This window comes from Asparagus officinalis, chromosome 8 (genome assembly GCF_001876935.1).
Source record: "Asparagus officinalis chromosome 8, Aspof.V1, whole genome shotgun sequence".
NCBI classification, from domain to species: domain Eukaryota; kingdom Viridiplantae; phylum Streptophyta; class Magnoliopsida; order Asparagales; family Asparagaceae; genus Asparagus; species Asparagus officinalis.
In genome coordinates, this window is record NC_033801.1 from 609,080 (window position 1) to 627,589 (window position 18,510).

Below are 18,510 nucleotides of genomic sequence, written 5' to 3' on the forward strand. Positions count from 1 at the left end.
CATCTGCAGGATTGGCACCCATCCTTTACCGATATGTAGGTGCATACGCATTTGATACGCAGCAATATAAGATCAAAAAACAAAATGAATGCATCACCAAATGAATCCGTCTAAAAACCAACAGGTTTTTTTGGCTCGGGGAGTAGTAAAAACCTACACTTAACCTTTAAAAAGAAATCAACTACTGACATCCAAAACTACGCTATCTTCCAAAATTGTAGAGGATCCGAGCTACTCAGGTTTTGTGTATTTCCTGACAGCAAACGCCAACCCCAGGATCACAACGGGCACGAGCATCTGCAGTATTCTGATGATAAAACCTGGGCCGTTATCAGCTGTAGTTGTTGCCTTCGGAATTGGCGCAACATACGCTGGGGTTTTCATAGTCGTAGGATCAATGTCGCCGATATAGTACTTGTCTAACATGTTTGTAGCAGTCTTGCTGTGACCCACATCTTCAAAATCGTTTGTTGCGTCTTTCCCTGCATGAAGTAAATCAAATAATGGTTCCACAAAGATTTTCTGCATCTACTGTTTATTTTGAATTTAAAACGTATTGCAAATGTACATATTAATATTACCGGTCGATGATATCACAACATCATCTCCACCAGGATGGTCATCAAGAAATTCTGTGACATCATACACCTGCAAGTATCGGTTTATCAATATGTTAGCTGCTCGATCTCCTTGATGCTTTGTCAGTATGAACCAGATGATATCACAACGAGATGCAAAAATAAAAAAAGTGATCAAGCTATCCATAAGACCATTAATTTTAAGTAGAATTGTATTCAGATGAACAACTAAACCAATGAACAGTAAACGATCGAGGATCATTTACTAGTAACCATTCACACCTAGTTGAATTCCTCCTCATTCATATCTAGCACACATTTTGTTAGCCTCCACCTACCCTCGTGGGCCCTCTTCCCCACTGAAAACACATGGAAAATGGACAGTGGTCAGCCACAATCCACCCACAATCCACCATTTCAAGTAATTACTTATTTTTGTTATTGGGGAACATTTCTTATAATTCCCTGTGAAAAGGAAAGAAATAAATAAATTTATCAAAAACTGTAGACAGTATAGCCTACAAGTCCATAAAGCTAACATATGTCATGATGTCTGATTGAATTCTTGATTAATGAACTGCATCATTTTAGCCACTTAGCCGGAATATGTCAGACAATTAGGTCCCTCATTATTTCTCTGAAGGCTTGGGACTCCATAGCTGAACCCATCTTCTGATGAAAGAGACTCAGATAATTGCGATAAGCAGTTTTCTAATCGTATAAAGGTGTTAGAAACGTAAAAGAATTGTGCGAGGCAGACAATTGTGCAAATGACTGAAGTTGAGGGATGCAATTTACATGAAAACGGTTACCTTTAGTAAATTGTAAAAGCACAAAAGATACCATGTTTCTCAAAATATCGATGCATATGCTGAAAAATGAAAGGCATTGTTTGCACTTGAGCTCATATATCTTAGTTTTACCAATGCGGTGAATGTTCAAATGACCGTGCAACTACTTATTACAATCTGCATACTTAATGCACATAAAAAAAGGACTAGGATGATCTTCCATATTTCCCTATCTTGACCAAATTATTCATGTGTTGTGTTATTTCAGCATTGATTTTGCGACAACATGATGCATAGACAATAAATTGCAGATATTACTTTTTTGGCGATAAAAGCTTACGAAACATAAAGGTACAAAAATACGCCCTTTTTTGTGCATTTGTCCCAAGCTTTTAAATGATTTCTACAAAACTTACTACACGAGAGTAACACAAAGAGATCCACATAGAAAACTAGATTTCTTCTAACTACCACAAATTCTCCATTTACCTTTTCCCCTCAAAATTTCCTTTTTTTCCTCGGTTTTTTGAGCGAAACAAGTCCAACTTTAATCAGTAAGAATTTAATTAGAAAATCTTAAAAAAGGACTTTGTCCTATTCATATGAGTTGTGCTTATAACAGGTTTTTAAAAGGTTTTTATCTCGCCTATTATCAGGTTTGTTGCTGATATATTTTCCTAGGTCTCTTGTAATTTAATATCAGCTGAAGGTTTTGTTGCAAATATTTATGAGCGACTACATGAATACTTATTCTCCATTCATCTCTTTTGAGTCTACTAACAAAAAATCCATCTTGTTACATGAAATTAAAATTTAATGAGATATTGCCATTAACAAATTGCAATAGAAATTTAAATATATATATATATATAGAGAGAGAGCAGTATGTGGTCCATTTATCGGATACCACCTATTGACACATTAAATATGTCGGGGTTCTGATTCAGATACAAAAGGTTATATTAAAAATTAGATACAAATGCTAATACATTTTGAGAGCTATGATGAGAAGCACACAAGAGTGACAAATAGGAAACTGGATCGCGATTAAGGCAATGGCTAAATATTGTGATCCTCCAAATTAAAGTCAACTAATGGAAAAAAAAACTTTTTTTATTATCACCAAAATCACATAATTCTAATCATAATATATATTTATTAACAAGTCAAACAAAATGGAGGGGGGAAAAAAGGAAGGACCTTTCCGAACATGATGAGCCAACAATCTTTTTTCACGTTGTGCTTCGCGACCTCTTCAAGTGCATACACTTTCGGTTCGCTCGCCATCCCTGATCCCTAAAATTATTTTACAAAATCTCAGATTCCGGATGCTGAAAAATATAATCAGATCATAAAAAAGAAATTATACAAATAGAGGCGAAGGCCAGAAAATTACTTGATAGAAGGGGTAAAAAAAAAAGAAAAGAAAAGAATTTTTAAGAAGAACAAAAAGGCTTCTTTTGTTTTTTTTTCCTGTTGTTTCGGTTATCCATGTAGCAGCGGCTGGGATTCGATGTTATATTTTTGGAGAAAGTCGCGGTAGTGGCTTGATTGGATGGACCGGATCCATGTAAATGGGGGTAGGAGCCAAGTTTAGCTGGACTGGACTTAGTGCCCAAATTTTGAATGGGCTGGAGCCGACGTTGGTAGCCCACGAGCTCGTAAGACCGTAAAATCTTTAGTACGAAAAGAATTTCGTACGTTAGCCTATCAAAACGAACGAGTTATATGCTTATTGATTATTAAAAATTATTCTTAATTATACTAATAATTATCTTACTAAAATATTCTATTAAAAAAATTACTCAGTTATATCACTAAAATATCATACTTTAGAAAATTGTCCTATACTATAAATTGTTGTATTTCTATAAAAAATGTTCCAGTTAACCAACACACCCTAAGCAAGTTCTTGCTTCTATGACTTAATTGTAGAACATCCTTTAAAATATGGTAATGTTCACTATAAAATAATAATAATAATAAAATTTATAATAATAATAAAATTTCTATGTGTAACCATTTATACTACCTAAAATCTTTATTAGCACGTACAATCTATGGACCTCACACGAGAACGAAGCCACTTTTCTTAGAGGGTAGCTTAGTCTTTTTTAAGTTAACTAGTTAGATTGCACGTGCAATGCACGTGGTCGAATATCATGGTTATTTAAATTGATAAAAATAGATTAAAATAAAATAGAAAATAATTTTTTTGCGGGATTGATTATCAACACAATAATATCTCTTTCAAATGGAATATTATCATTGTTTCTTTCAACCCAGACTGTCGTTACGTCATCTACTATTTGTGAGTTATAAACACATTGATCTAGTACAATATCTTTACTTATTAGTATCTTGAAGTCTTTAAAAGATGGGTGATCATTCAATTCGTAAAAGAATTTTGCATATGAATTTACTTGCAATATGTTCATTAAACTTTTAGTTGTGGTTTGACTCATATTCACATTAACTTTTAGTTGTGATTTTACTCGATTTTACTCATATTTATATAGTCAATCGATTAAACATATTAAAATTATAATGACACAGTTAAAATTATATATTGTGTTCACATTAAATATAATTTATAAAAGATAGTACATTAAAGTCAAAAACCTTTTAACCACTATATAGATTGTTTGAAAATTTTTGCATGCATAAACTATACTACTTGGGAATAGTGATCTGCACACTTAACTATAGCCTAATACATCTTAAGAATGACTTACTCTTCAATATCATCATTAATTAATGTATCTATGCATTACAGTAAAACACAATGAAAATTTAGAAAACTACAAAAGAAATATCCTCAAAAGTTTTGAAAATTGTAAAAACAAACACCCTAAACTTCTATAATTAACAAATACACAAAATTATAAAAAATTACATTAAAATCAAGGAACTATAAAAAATCATTGAAAAATTTCAAACTTTGGAGGGGTACTATAAAAAATTACATTAAAATCAAGGAACTATAAAAAATCATTGAAAAATTTCAAACTTTGGAGGGGTAATTTGCAATGTACTAAACTTTAAGTTTAACTATAAAAAATCATTGAAAAATTTCAAACTTTGGAGGGGTAATTTGCAATGTACTAAACTTTAAGTTTGTTTTTTTGTAACTTTTAAATCTAATAGATTTTTAATTAGTTATGTTCTTTTTAAAAAAATTATGAGTAATATTGACCATAAAAAGTTTTTCCTAAATTAATACTTTTAAAGGGAGTATGATATCTTTTTGTATATCTTTTTATAAATTTTTTATTTTCTAGGGGTTGCTCGTAATTTTGTAAATTTCAAATCTAATAGATTTTTAATTAGTTATGTTATTTTTAAAAAGTTATGGGTAATATTAACCATGATTTTTTTTTCTAAATCTATACTTTTAAACGGAGTACGATACTTTTTTGTAATTTTTTTATTTTCTAGGGGCTGCTAGTAATTTTGTATATTCATTGTAGTGTCTATAGGTTAGAAATTCTCATGATATTTTTTTTGTAAATTATGAATATTAGGGGTTTTTTGTAATTTTTTAAACTTATAGGCCTTTTCTATAGATTATAAATTGTTTATAGACTATTTATAATTCCTATATTTTCATTTTACTAATGAGTTTGAAATTCCCAGAGTGTTTTTGTAAAATTTGAATTTTGAGTGTTTATTTGTAATTTTTAAAACTTTAAAGGTGTTTTCTATAAATTAAAAATTATGCAGGGGATATTTATAACTCCTATATTTCTAATGTACTATTAGGTTGGAAATTATCAGGATTTTTATAAATTTTACAATCTTGAGGGTTTTATCTTACGATTTGTAAAAATTTTAGAGTTTTATAAATTTTTAGAGTTTTATCTTGAGGGTATTTTTTACAAGGTCAAAAAACTTTTAGGTGCTGGCTAGCATATATTTTTTAGATTTCTCTACAAATTAAAATAAGTAAAGGATTTGAATTATATCGAACATATCACTTTTATCCAATAACATGTTAAGTCTCATTATGGATTTGATAAATCATTTAATTATAAATTCTGTTATGGTCAGTCACCACATCAAAATAGAAGTATCAGAATAATACCTGCATAAGCCCAAGCGAGCTACTGTCCGAGTCAACTTAGAGGCTCAGAAGCCCAGTCAGAACCAAGTCCCTCGACTAGACGAGCAAACAAGCCTTATTCCGATCGACAGGTCATCATGACCGACTCGAAGAACGGGGTCAGTCGCCCCCTCGCAATTAAGACAACTCCTTGAGCAGACGACTCGACTACCGAGTCGCCAACTCATAATGACGTCTCACAGATCAACCCGCCTCGGCCAAAGGGATAAGAGCCGACCAAGATCATTTAAGACGTCAATCGACGCAACAATACTGATTAGTCCCATCAAGATCTCCATTCTGACAACCCTCGTGCACCAGCCGCTTATTCGGCTTACAAGTAATTTCCCAGATAGTTGCCATGATGCTTCTCTGTGCACGAATGACTTCTCCTCCAATTCCCAGCCACCACCTAGAAAGAGAAGGACGACCACGCAGCCGATCTACCCTACACCCTGCCTATTCTGACAAACCCAGAGCACTGAGAAGACCTTTCTCCCATGGCACTGAATGACTTCCCTCCCAGCCGCCTTCCGACACCTGGAGGAAGAAAGATGACTCAGCAGCCTGCCTATTCACCTTTCAAACCGCTTCCTGTGCATAGTCAACAAAAGCCGAGGGTTAAACTCCCAGAGGCAAGGGGGCTATAAAAGGAGGTAATGAAGGTAAGGACGAGGGGGCTCTCTCTCTCTCTCTCTCTGCTTCTTCTTGCACCTTAGCTTTACTCCCCTTCGGGATCTTTTCTCAGTGTATTTTAATACTTCCAGAGGAAAAACTCCCTGCAAGGACCTCAATGGCCCAGGGGCCTCTCAACAAACTCTCCCCAAGTTCATCAACTGACTTGACCAATGGCCCAGGGGCCTCTCAACAAACTCTCCCCAAGTTCATCAACTGACTTGACCGTCGGAGGTACCACGGGGGAAACTAGCCTCTCTCAACAAACTCTCCCCAAGTTCATCAACTGACTTGACCGTCGGAGGTACCACGGGGGAAACTAGCCTCGTATTCATGCGATTCTTGCATGTGCAGGCTATCAGTCCACCCCGCGTGCTCAGAATCGGGCATAAAGTCGGAGGAGGAGTCGGCCCTAATATTCATCCTCTCATTCTTCCCCACCGTCGCCAGGATCGAAGCTGCATCCGACAGCGGGAAACCCCCATCGACTGTTTGTTTACGAGCATCAACAAATTCAAAGAAGATAAGAAAATTAGAATAGATTAGGATAACAATATAATATTTAAAAAAATTAAGGATAATATTGACCATGGAAAGATTTTCCCTAACTCGTACTTTTAAAAGGAGTATGATATGATATGATTGAAAGTAAAAGATAATTTATCATAACATGGCTCTCACGTGACATCTCAACCTAACTTAAGAAATTACTTGGTCTGAAGCAGAGAGTCCAAGTGCTAAACAGAACAATCCAGGGGATTTCTACCAGGCTAGATTCTCAAACAAAAAGACGTTCAGTCCCAGACCATGCGCATAATCTCTCCAGGACACCCTGGTGTCCTCTCTACTGTATCCCAGCAAGGAAAAACTTTTCGAGAATATGATTTCCATGAACAAAATCGGAACCCTTCACTTCACTAGCTAAGAACGTAGCAGCTAATAGTATCCATGAACAATCGAATCGGCGTCAATTAGATGATAATATTATTGGCAAATACTAACCATCCCACTAAACAAATTAAGCCAATGACAGTTGTTCTCTGTGAACAAGTGGGTGCCCAGTTCCTTTGAACGTTCATCCACTGGTACTAAGAAAACAATTTCTTTCTAAAAGACTGCCAGGGGAGAGGGACCTTCATCCTGGGCTTGGATGCATTGAACTTATCATTTGGTCATTCTAAAAGGCTACCGGGCCCATAACCGCAAGCCCAACAGTCCACGGTTCAAAAACCCCGCGTGTTCATTGAACGAGAAGCCACAGATTAATTTCTCCAAACCCGGAGCCAGAGAATACAAGGGAACCAGAGGGAAGCCCCTCTCCCAGTTTTGGAATGGAAACGAAGGGGAGCCAATGGAGGTTGCATTTAGTCTCTTTTCTAGTGGACTTTCTTTATACACGCATCAGATGCACTCACGGTAATTAATCCTCTTACTGTCAGCAGTGAAGAGAACTTGGTCTCCGCCTCTTGCCCTTTTTTTTTTGTCTTTTTAAGAGCACAATTTCTCCTCAGACACTTTGCTCTCATACCTCTTCTCCCCCTCTCACTATCCGAACGCAATTAATGGACATCTCCATTGCTCAAAAGAAACTCAAACTCGCTTCCCCGGGGGGCCAAAATCTAATCGACGGTCTCCCAGATGAATGCGTTCAAAAGATCTTCGGCTTCCTCGTCAACTCCCAAGACCGCTGCAACTCTGCCGCGGTCTCAAAGAAATGGCTACATCTAATGGCGAGCATGAGAGTCTCAGGCGTTGAATTGCCTGAGCAATCTCCTCCTCATCATCCTCAACCTTTCTCTCGTTGGCTAATGGGGGCGAAAGCCAACAACATTAGGCTCGCTGCTCTTGCAGTTCGAGCCTACCCTCCTCGAGCTCTCACATTCCTCTGTATCGTGGGGTTGCCTCGTTCGTTTTCAGTCACTGATGATGGCCTTGAAACCATTGCGAAAGCTAGCCCATCACTCAAGTGTTTAAGTCTCTGGGACTGTGATTCGGTCAGAGACATGGGTTTTCAAGCAATCGCAAAATGGTGCAGGGATTTGGAGAGGCTGAATCTGATCAACTTGCCTCTAATCAGTGATAATGGCCTGTGTTCTATAGCAAGCAGTTGCACAGAGCTGTCAGCTGTGAGTATTGAGTCATGTCCTCTCATCAGAGGCGAGTCGTTTGAGATTATCAGGAAAAAGTGTTTGAAGCTCAAAGTTCTGTCTCTGGTGAAATGCCCTCGTGTTCAAGATTCAGGAATCATATCGCTCGTTTCGAATTTGCCCCAATTGCTCAGGCTCAAGATTTCGATGATGCGGATTGGAGATGAGGTATTAAAAACGATCGTAAACCAAGGCAAAGCTCTTCAGGTGTTACATTTGGAGAAGGTCAAGGGTCCTACTGAGATGGGCTATTCTCTGATTGGAGCAATGGAGGAGCTCAAGTCACTCAAATTGAGACTCTGTGCCGGCTTAACAGGAGAAAGCTTCAGAGGATCAAAATTTACAGGATTGAAGTCTATCGACATACGAAGATGCATCTCGTTAACAGATGAGGTTCTAATAGAGCTATCAGAATCTGCCAAATTGGTTAAGTGCTTGAGATTAGAGGAAGACATTGGATTCAGTTCCAAAGGGCTACTGCAAGCTCTCAGAAATTGGAGGGACACACTAAAGATCCTCTCTTTAAATAAATGCAGGATCATCGAGAACCAAGAAATTACAAAACCTGAACATTTCCTTCTACTCAACAATTATCCTCTTTTATCCACACTTGAGCTGAGAGATTGCGATGGGATCGGCGATGAATTCCTCTCTTGGATGGCACTCTCTTGCAACCAAGCGAAGAAAATTAGCTTGACAGGCATGAGCTCTTTCTCCGATCAAGGACTGCTTCGCCTCTTGATGTTTCAAAACGCTGCCGATAACCTCGTAAGCTTAGAGCTGAGTGGTTGTAGAACGGTAAGTGATCAGGCTCTGAATGTTATAGTGAAGGGATTAGGATCAGGGCTCAAGTCTGCGAAGCTAGAGAACTGCAGTGGTGTCAGTGACAAGATCATGAAGACAATTGCTTCACATTGTGTTGTGCTGGAAGAACTGAAGGTGGATGGATGTGAGATTACTGATATTAGTCTTTGGTGTTTGGTTTTCAAAGGGAAAGATAGGTTGCAGTCGTTATCGATGGCGGGTTGTGCAGGTATAAGCGATTTAGGACTCGAGTGTCTCGAGCAGATGAGATGGGATAATCTGAAGATGCTTGACATAAGGAACTGTCCGAGGATCAGTAGCCAAAGTATTGAATTTTTTCGGGAATGGATTTGGTGGTGCAAAGTGATTTACTAATAGGATGACGGGGTTTCGAGTTTTTGTTTGTTATCGCAAAGATTTCAGTTAGCCTTTGTTTCACTTTCCCCCCATCTTCTGGTTCTTGTGTTTTAAATTTAGCGTTAGAGACTGTAGGGCCGGGGTATATCCAATCATTCATTCTGAGTATCGAGTTTTATAGACGAGTGTGATGTTTTCCCCCCTGTAACATCTCCGAGAAATATAATCAGTTTTCAAGAACGTATGAGACTTGAATGTATAGAACAAATTCTGGGAGGAGTAGCTGCTGCCAGAATTAATAGAAGAGGGTGAACTGCTGAATGCGCCACTGTCTTCCCTATTATCAAGCAGCCCTAGACGTTGCCATATAATAAGGCAAGCCTCTGCCACCACTTAATGGGGGCAATGGAAGGAGGAGGGGGGAAAAAAAGAAAAGCAAGCAAAAGCCTTGCTGACTGCTCAGGAAATGTCTGATTACCTTGCATGTTATTCTGCCAAATTCATAAGACAGATGGGTTGCATCAACATGATGTGCCAAATAAAAACCGCCGGAATTGAAAGACAAGTAAACAAGAATCCTCAGGCTAGTTATGGTTTAGTAACTCATGAAATCGTGAACTTTAGCAACGGATTGAGACCATTAAAAATGCTAAAAAGTTATGATTTATAGCTCATGAAATCATGAATTTTGACATCAAAAAAGTAATTTGCCGATGGATCGAAACGACTTATATGGCTAAAAATCGTGTCTTGCAGCTCATGAAATTGTGAATCTTAGCCTTCATAAAATTATTTGCTAACGGGTGAAAACGACAAATAGTGACAAAATTTATGGGCTATAGCTCATGGCATTCTTAATTTTGGCATCTGTGAAATTATTTGTCAATTGTTCGAAACGACTAAAAATAGCACAAAATCATTGGTTAAAGCTTACGAAATTGTGAATTTTGGCATCTGCGAAATTATTGACTTACAGATAAAAATAAATGAACATAGATAAAAATAATGGCAATATGCCATAAATTCGCAAATTTTAGCCTTCGCATAATTATTTGCTAACAAGTCAAAACAACTAAAAGTGGCAAAAAAATATGGGATATATAGCTCACGAAATCGTAAATTTTGGTCATAAATTGTGGGTTACAGCTCAAGGAAATCATGAGTTTTGACCTCCAAGAAATTATTTGCCACTGGTCGAGATGACTAAAAATGGCTAAAAATTGTGGGTTATAGCTTACAAAATTGTGAATCTTAGCCTCCCCGAAATTATTTGCCAGTTGGTCAAAGCAACTAAAGATAACAAAAAGTCATGAGTTATAGCTCACGAAATTGTGAATTTTGACCTCTTGAAAATTATTTGCCAACGGTTCGAATGATTTAAAATTGACAAAATCATGAGTTATAGCTCACAAAATCTTGAATTTCGGCCACCACGAAACTATTTGACAACAGGTTGAAACGACTAAAAATAGCAATAAAATTTTTTTGTGGGTTATGACTCAAGAAATCATGAATTTTATGCTCTGCAAAGTTATTTGAGAATGGGTCAAGCGTATTGAAAATGACAAATAATCGTGGGTTCTAGCCTACGAAATCATAAATTTTGACCTCAACGAAATTATTCTCCACCAGGTCGAAATAACAAAAATGGCCAATAACCATGGGTAATAGCATTGTAAATTTTGGCTACCGTGAAAGTATTTGACAAAGGGTCCAAATGACTAAAAATGGTAAAAAAGACGTGAGTTATAAGCAAAAAAGTATGAAATTTGACCTCCGTGATTTTTTTTGATAACGGGGTCAAAATGACTAAATAATAGCAAAAAATTATGAGTTATGGTTCACGAATTCTTGAATTTGGCTATTGTGAAAATATTTGACTGCGAGTCAAAACGACTAATAATGAATAAAAATCATGGATAATAGCTCATGATATATATAATTTTGGCCTCTCTAAAATTATTTGCCAATAGGTCAGAATGACTAAAATGACAAACAATCGTTGGTTATAGCTCATAAAATAGTCAACTTAGCTTCTGCGGAATTATTTATCAACGTGTTGAAATGACTAATAATGGACAATAGCCATGGATCATAGCTCATGTATTTTCTTATTTTGGCCTGCACGTAACTATTTGCCCATGGGTCAAAACAACTATAAATCGCAAAATATCATTTGTTCTAGCTCAGGGAATCGTGATTTTTTACTTCTGTAACGCGCGGAAATAACAAAAAATGGCTAAAATTCATGGGTTATAGCTTATAAAATTGTGAATTTTTAACCTCTAAGAAATTATTTGCCAATAGATCAAAATGACTAAAAATAGCCAAAGATCATGAGTTACAAGCTTATAAAATCGTGAATTTTTATTTCTGTAAAATTATTTGCCAACAGATCGAAACGACTAATAATGGCCAAAAGTCTTCGGTTATAGCTCATGAAATATATAATTTTGGCCTCCGTAAAAATTATTTGCTAATGGCTTAACATGATTAAACATGGCCAAAAAACCGTGGGACATCATGTAAGGAATTGTAAAGTTTGAAGTCCGCAAAATTATTTGCCAATGGGTCATAACGATAAAAAATGGCCAAAAAATGTCGGCTATAGCTAAAAAAACTGTGAATTTTAATCTTTACAAAATTATTAGTCAATAGGTAGAAACAATTAAAAATGACCAAAAATTAAGGGTTATATCTCACGTAATAGTGATTTTGGGCCCTACAAAATTATTTCCCAAATTGACTAAAATGACAAAAAATTGAAATCGTGACTCTTGACCTCCATAAAATTATTAGCCAAAAATCGTGGGTTATACGACTAAGAAAATCGTGAGTTTTGACCACAACAAAATTACTTGTGAACGGTCGAAATGACTAAATATGACCCAAAATTGTGGGTTATATAGTTCACAAATCTTGAATTTTGGCGTCCACTAAATTATTTGCCAACTGGTCGTAACGACTAAAAATGGCCATAATCGAGTAGGGCTGAGCATGGTTCGGTCCAAACCGAAAAAACCGACCGAACCAACCCGAACCGACCCGGAAAAATCGGTTTTATGAGTAGGGTGGTTCGGGTCGGTTTGAAAACTTTTCAACCCGAACCGATAGTATATAGTGCAATACTATCCATTCTGATCTCAAACCCTGCCAGACCCGTCCTCAAAGAGTCAAAGACTCAAACTCTAAACTCATTTTCTGAATCATTATGGGTTGAAAACAATATCATTAAATCAGTGTTTAATGCTTCATAATATCCTACTTTGTTAATATCTTTTGTTTTCTTTAACACAGTTTGTTGTTTGATAAGAAGTTTGATGAAGTTAGAACCGAACAAACCGAACTGAACCGGACCGAACCGACTTGCAACAGTTCGGTTCTGCTTTGAATTATAGGCGGTTCGGTTCGGTTGTTCAAATTTTGGTAAAAACTGAACCGAACCAACCGTTGCACACCCCTATAATTGAGGGTATAAGTCATGAATCATGAATGTTGGACTCCGCAAAGTTTTTTCGCTAATGGGTTGAAATGACCAAAAATGACCAAAAATCGTTGATATAGCTTGCAAAATCGTGAATTTTGGACCCCCATGATATTATTTGTCAACAGGTTGAAATGACTATAATTTTTTAAAAATCATGAGTAGCTCACGAAATTGCGAATTTTGATCTTCACAAAGTTATTTGTCAACGGGTTAAAATGACTAAAATAGGCCATAAATTGTGGTTTACAAGTAAGGAAGTTGAGAATTTTGACCTCCGCAAAATTATTTACTAACGGGTCAAAATGACTAAAAATGCTCAAAAATCTAGGGCTATAACTCATGAAATCATGAATTTTGACCTACGTTGAATTTTCCACCGAGTCAAAATGGCTAAAAGTGGCAGAAAATCATGAGTTATAGTCTATAAAATCGTAAATTTTGGCCACCGTAAAATTATGCTAACGAGTCGAAACCACTAAAAATGGCTATAAATTGTGGATTATAAATTGCAAATTCATAAATTTTGATCTTCACGAAATTATTTGTCAACCAGTTGAAATGATTAAATTGCCCCAAAAATGCGAGTTATAGCTCATGAAATTATGAATTTAGGCCTCCGCAGAGTTATTTGCTAGGGAGTCAAAATGACTAGAAATTGCCAAAAATCATGGGTTACAGCTCATGAAATTGAGAACTTTGACCTACACGAAATTATATGCTAACTGGTCGAAATATCTAAAAATGACTAAAAATCGTGAGTTATAACATATGAAATTTTTGCCTCCACAAAGTTATTTGCCAACTAGTCAACAAGAAATGTCTATATATTAGTTCACGAAATCACGAATTTTAGCATCTACGGGAATTATTTACCAACAGGTCGAAATGACTAAAAATAGCCAAATTATGTGGGTTGTAACTCACCAAATCATAAATTTTAGCCTCCACAAAATTATTTGCCAACAGGTCAAAATGAATAAAATGGCCAAAAATCTTGGATTATATAACCCACAAAATCATGATATTGGCATCTGCAAAATTATGTGCCTACTCTAAACAAATAAAAATGGCCAAAAATCGTGAGTTGCTCGTGAAATCGTGAATTTTAAACTCCGCAACATTATTTGCAATTGGTCAAATCGACTAAAAATAGCAAAAAATCGTGGGCAGCTCACCAAATCATGAATTTTGGCCTTGGAAATTATTTTCAACTGACCGAAATAACAAAAATCGTATATTATAGCTCACAAAATCGTGAATATTTTCATCCAAAAATTGCTCGGAATCCTTCGTGGTTCTTTTCTACCACTGGTTTCATTTCTAGGTATAACCTCTCTCTCCAATAAATTTTTAATGAAATAATTTTGTGAATTGACTGGAATTTATTGGTCCAAGCAATTTTGATACTCTTTCATAGGAAATATAAAAGAGCTTTTCAGTCGTATATTGAAACCATATTGTGTAGTTAACACCATCTTATATCTCAAACAGTGAATGTGTTAAATTGTTAGATAAGAACAATATTCAGATAGAAACCATCTCTCTTTTGCAAGTGCAAGTTAGTCTACCTGTGTATATAAACTTTATTAGAATGTACGTCTTACTGTCTTAGTACACCAATCTAAACCGATCCATTTGCATGATTCATATAGATACCTTATGAGGAAAGCTATCTTCTTAGCTGAGTTTCTATAAAAACAGTATCACATGCTAAATTTCCATTCAACACCAAAAAAGGTCTAGCCGAGTTAGTAAACCACCTATGAGTAGTACTTCGAGGTCTCAGGTCTGAGTCTCGTAAAGAGCACCCACAAGAATTTAATTTCTTAAAATAACCGAGGTCGCGTGTTGATGGTTGCCTCTTAGCCATGCCAAGGGGTTTGATACGTACGGTCCAAAGGATAGTGGGGAAGTTCCCTCACCAAACCAAAGAAAATTCCTTTCAACATTTTATTATTATTATTATTTTATTAAGATGAAATCGTTTCAGAGAAACATGTTATCCTGTTATCTAAATATAGATTTAAATTTGCTCTTTCCCCCGTGTCATGCGAGGGTTAATCGCTAGTAGAAAAAGATAGTGGGATTGATGAAAGATGATGTATTAGGGGAAGGTTTTTCTTTGAAATTCATCAAATCAAATTAAGGCAAGTGTTCTAGAATCACGTGATATGCACAACAAATCATAGGAAAAAAAAGTTTCTACAGAACAACTAGAAACCAATAACACTTCATGATATGTTCAAAAAGTGATGTAACAAGAGTGAAATTCTCTAGAAAGTACCTTCTTGTTACTTTCAATTTTGCAATATCTTTTTTTCTTCTTCTTGCACATATAGGTCATAAGAGTGCTGGAAAAGATCTAAAATCAATTTAGTTGCAATAGGGTGCTATGTTGCTGATTGATTTTTGTTCGTTTCTACAACACTTCGATGACTGTTTTATTACATATCAAAGAATTATGAGCATGGCATGGTATGTAACTATATTGGGATTACAAAAATAAAAGACAAACTCAAAGCAAACACACGCCATTATGCCCAATATCATAACAAACTTTCCACTGAGAGTGGGAAAATGGAGTAGGACGAGTATATAATGTTAATAGGGATTCGTTTATGATCCAAAAAGATTATTGTCATATCTCAACCAGAAAGTAATAATATCAAAGTAACCAAAAGTAACAAGAAACAGAAACATCCATATTTACATTCAAAAAGAAACAAGCAGATGGACGTTGACACAAAAACCTTATTCTTCTTCTCTTCGTTATAAGGTACTATATTGATAAAGATTTAAAGAAGCATACTCGGGTAAACCCAAACCGGTGAAGGCCATCTAGGAAGTGTCACATACCATGATTTCAGAGGAGATTCTTCGCTCGTATCGATCGCCTCTCCATCCAAAGGAAACACGCTCCAACCAGCATACCCAGGTCCCGCAACATAAACACAGTTCTTTCTCCCTCCCCACCTCCCCGGATCTCTGCAAGCAAACGAGCATTTTCCAACCGCATCCATAAACAAACACCAATCGCCCAAACTCTCCTTCTTCACCCACACAGATTCCGAGAAGTCCAGACTGTAAACTTCAATCTTGGGCGAACCAGGTAACGAAAACTTCCCCGTCGGAATCAAAAGAACAACAAAGAGCTCCCCGTTGCATTCGACCAAATTCTGCCCAAACTTGCCGTAGTAGTTATAGAGGAATGTCCCAGTTGACAACTTGGCGTCAAGAAGCCTCCAACTCATACGAGGCGCGAGATCAATAACCAAAACCCTGTAAAGGGAATCCATGCCAAAGACTTGACCTTTGAAGACAACCAAGGACATAACTTCAGGAGAACCCACGAGATTGAGCTCGACCCATCTCTTGCTCCCTGGTGACCAGCACAGGATCGAGTAAAGGTCGGAGGAGATGTTGAGGGCTACGACAAGAAGAGAGCAAGATTCCGAAGAGATGGGCGCCGTCAGGATGCCGAACAGGAAGTTGAAATCCCCAGACGGGAATTTGGGCGATCGGAGTTCACGGCCGGTGAACGCATCAGCCGAGGGAGGGGCCGCAAACGGTTATGGCATAACGAAGATGAGGTGCGCCGTTGGAGGATCCGATGAGACCTAGCGGTTCTGGAGGAGAAGTAGGGGAGCTGTAGGTTCTAGCGCTTGCTAGGCGTTATGGTTGGTGGCGCATGAGGGGGGCCGACCACCGACGGAGCGCGGGAGCTGGTTTGAGGCCCAGAGGAGGCGGGGGCCCGCGATGGTGAGGGGCGGCGGCGGCGGTGCGGATGCGCCAAGAGCGGCAGGAGGATCGAAAGGCAGAGTCCGCGGAGGAGGAGAGCGTGGTCGAGTATCGAGAGTAATGCCCGGGAGGCGGCCCAATTGCAGCTCCGGGCGTCCTGAGAAGGGAGGATGGAGGGCTAGGGTTAGGGTTTGGTCGAAGCTCGTCGTTGTCGGGGTTGATCTTGGTTTTCTTCCTCTTCTTGGTTCGATTTCGATGTTTGATTTGTTGGCCGCTCGCTCTTTTTCCCATTCTCGAGGTTGATGCGAGCGGCGAGAGTACCAGTTCGAGGCTTTCGGGGTCTTCTATTTATTAAAAGAACATTTTTTAGGGGGTGCCAAAAAAACACTGGTAAATTGAGGCCCAGTAAGTCCAGGCCGAGAAGCTCAAATTCACGAACGTACTTCTATGTCTTGCAGAAGCCCAACCCAACATGTAGAGTAGGTGCAGCCTGCTAAGCAGGTAACCAAAAGTAAATGGGCCCATCTGAAAATAATGCGATAGTGGAGGCCCAATATCCCCTGAACAAAATTGGCCCTGGGCATCCGGATACATGACGGCAATGCGTGCACGGTATTTGATGATTAGTCTCGGCTATAAAAAGCATTGCCTTGGGAGCAAGGCTTCGGATGTAGAAGAGCAATCAGCTCCTAACACCTCGTATTATGTTTATTCAAAAGTATTATTGTAATTGGTATAGATTAGAATTTTTTTGTAGACAAATTAAATGTAATATCCTTGTTCAGTGGCATTTTCAGTCAAATGTTCGTACTATTTAGCACCGTGTGATATATTAAATGTAAGATTGATCAATACAAAAAAAATTTGGCACGAGAAACCTTCACCAATATCGAATAAGTAATTTGTTTGGCATTGTTCTGTTCTCTCATATTTTGACTAAATAATCTTTTCTCGTAAATAAGTCGTCATCATAAGTTCAAGCTCCTGAAATAACAGGTGCACTGTGTATAAGGATGAGTACATTCTGAAACATACCAACATGGCCACATCTGCAAATGGGGTGGAAACGAACGAATCGAATACCCTGGTATTCGTATTTGACTATTCAAATCCGTATCTAAATTCAAATCGATTAGGAAATCAGTATTCGAACCAATTTTGCATAGCATCGAATATTCGACAACTATTCGGTCCATATTTGTTAGATATTCGGTAAATATTTATTATTGTAGTCTTGAAATGAAGCCAAACATCATATATATGTGATGAATATGCAACCTAGTGATATATAATATCCAAAAAAAAAAAAACTATTTGTCCACATTTACAAGCAGCAAAATAAATTTTAAGGGTTAAGCTGTATAAACGAATAGTTTATTAAACAAATGATTTTAATATGCCTATGGTTAAGTTCTATTCGTTTATGAATTGAACAATAAAAGCTATTCATTTATTATAAATGTTTAGATATATAGTGTATTTTCAAACCAAATAGTTAATCGTTATTAATGGAAAAGAAAAAAGTGATTGGTTAAGCTGTATAAACGAATAGTTTATTAAACAAATGATTTTAATATGCCTATGGTTAAGTTCTATTCGTTTATGAATTGAACAATAAAAGCTATTCATTTATTATAAATGTTTAGATATATAGTGTATTTTCAAACCAAATAGTTAATCGTTATTAATGGAAAAGAAAAAAGTGATTTTAAGTTCTATTCGTTTATGAATTGAACAATAAAAGCTATTCATTTATTATAAATGTTTAGATATATAGTGTATTTTCAAACCAAATAGTTAATCGTTATTAATGGAAAAGAAAAAAGTGATT

General features: G+C 36.9%; 3 protein-coding genes across 3 annotated transcripts; 1 reads left to right on the forward strand and 2 right to left on the reverse strand.

Annotated features, from left to right (window-relative positions):
• LOC109820696 (cytochrome b5-like) lies at positions 12-2,796 on the reverse strand. The gene is made up of 4 exons (XM_020386884.1): positions 2,766-2,796; positions 2,570-2,665; positions 582-648; positions 12-482 (listed from the first exon to the last, which is right to left on the reverse strand). The coding sequence occupies exons 2-4, from the start codon at positions 2,654-2,656 to the stop codon at positions 232-234; spliced, it is 405 nt and encodes a 134-aa protein (XP_020242473.1). The 5' UTR covers positions 2,657-2,665; positions 2,766-2,796; the 3' UTR covers positions 12-231.
• Positions 7,709-9,472, forward strand: LOC109819394 (EIN3-binding F-box protein 2-like). Its single transcript, XM_020385108.1, has one exon. The coding sequence runs from the start codon at positions 7,709-7,711 to the stop codon at positions 9,470-9,472; it is 1,764 nt and encodes a 587-aa protein (XP_020240697.1).
• On the reverse strand, positions 15,538-16,507 carry LOC109819395 (the record flags this gene model as incomplete). Its single annotated transcript, XM_020385109.1, has 1 exon — positions 15,538-16,507. A coding segment is annotated over one exon (771 nt), but the record flags the coding sequence as incomplete, so codon positions are not given.

What these genes read in the sequence shown, in the direction of transcription:
- LOC109820696 (XM_020386884.1), bottom strand. Translation starts at nt 2,656, where the DNA reads ATGGCGAGCGAACCGAAAGTGTATGCACTTGAAGAGGTCGCGAAGCAC. An exon ending in GGCTCATCATGTTCGGAAAG is followed by an intron (nt 649 to 2,569) that starts GTCCTTCCTTTT and finishes CGATACTTGCAG; the next exon opens with GTGTATGATGTCACAGAATT. An exon ending in TGTTGTGATATCATCGACCG is followed by an intron (nt 483 to 581) that starts GTAATATTAATA and finishes TACTTCATGCAG; the next exon opens with GGAAAGACGCAACAAACGAT.
- LOC109819394 (XM_020385108.1), top strand. Translation starts at nt 7,709, where the DNA reads ATGGACATCTCCATTGCTCAAAAGAAACTCAAACTCGCTTCCCCGGGG.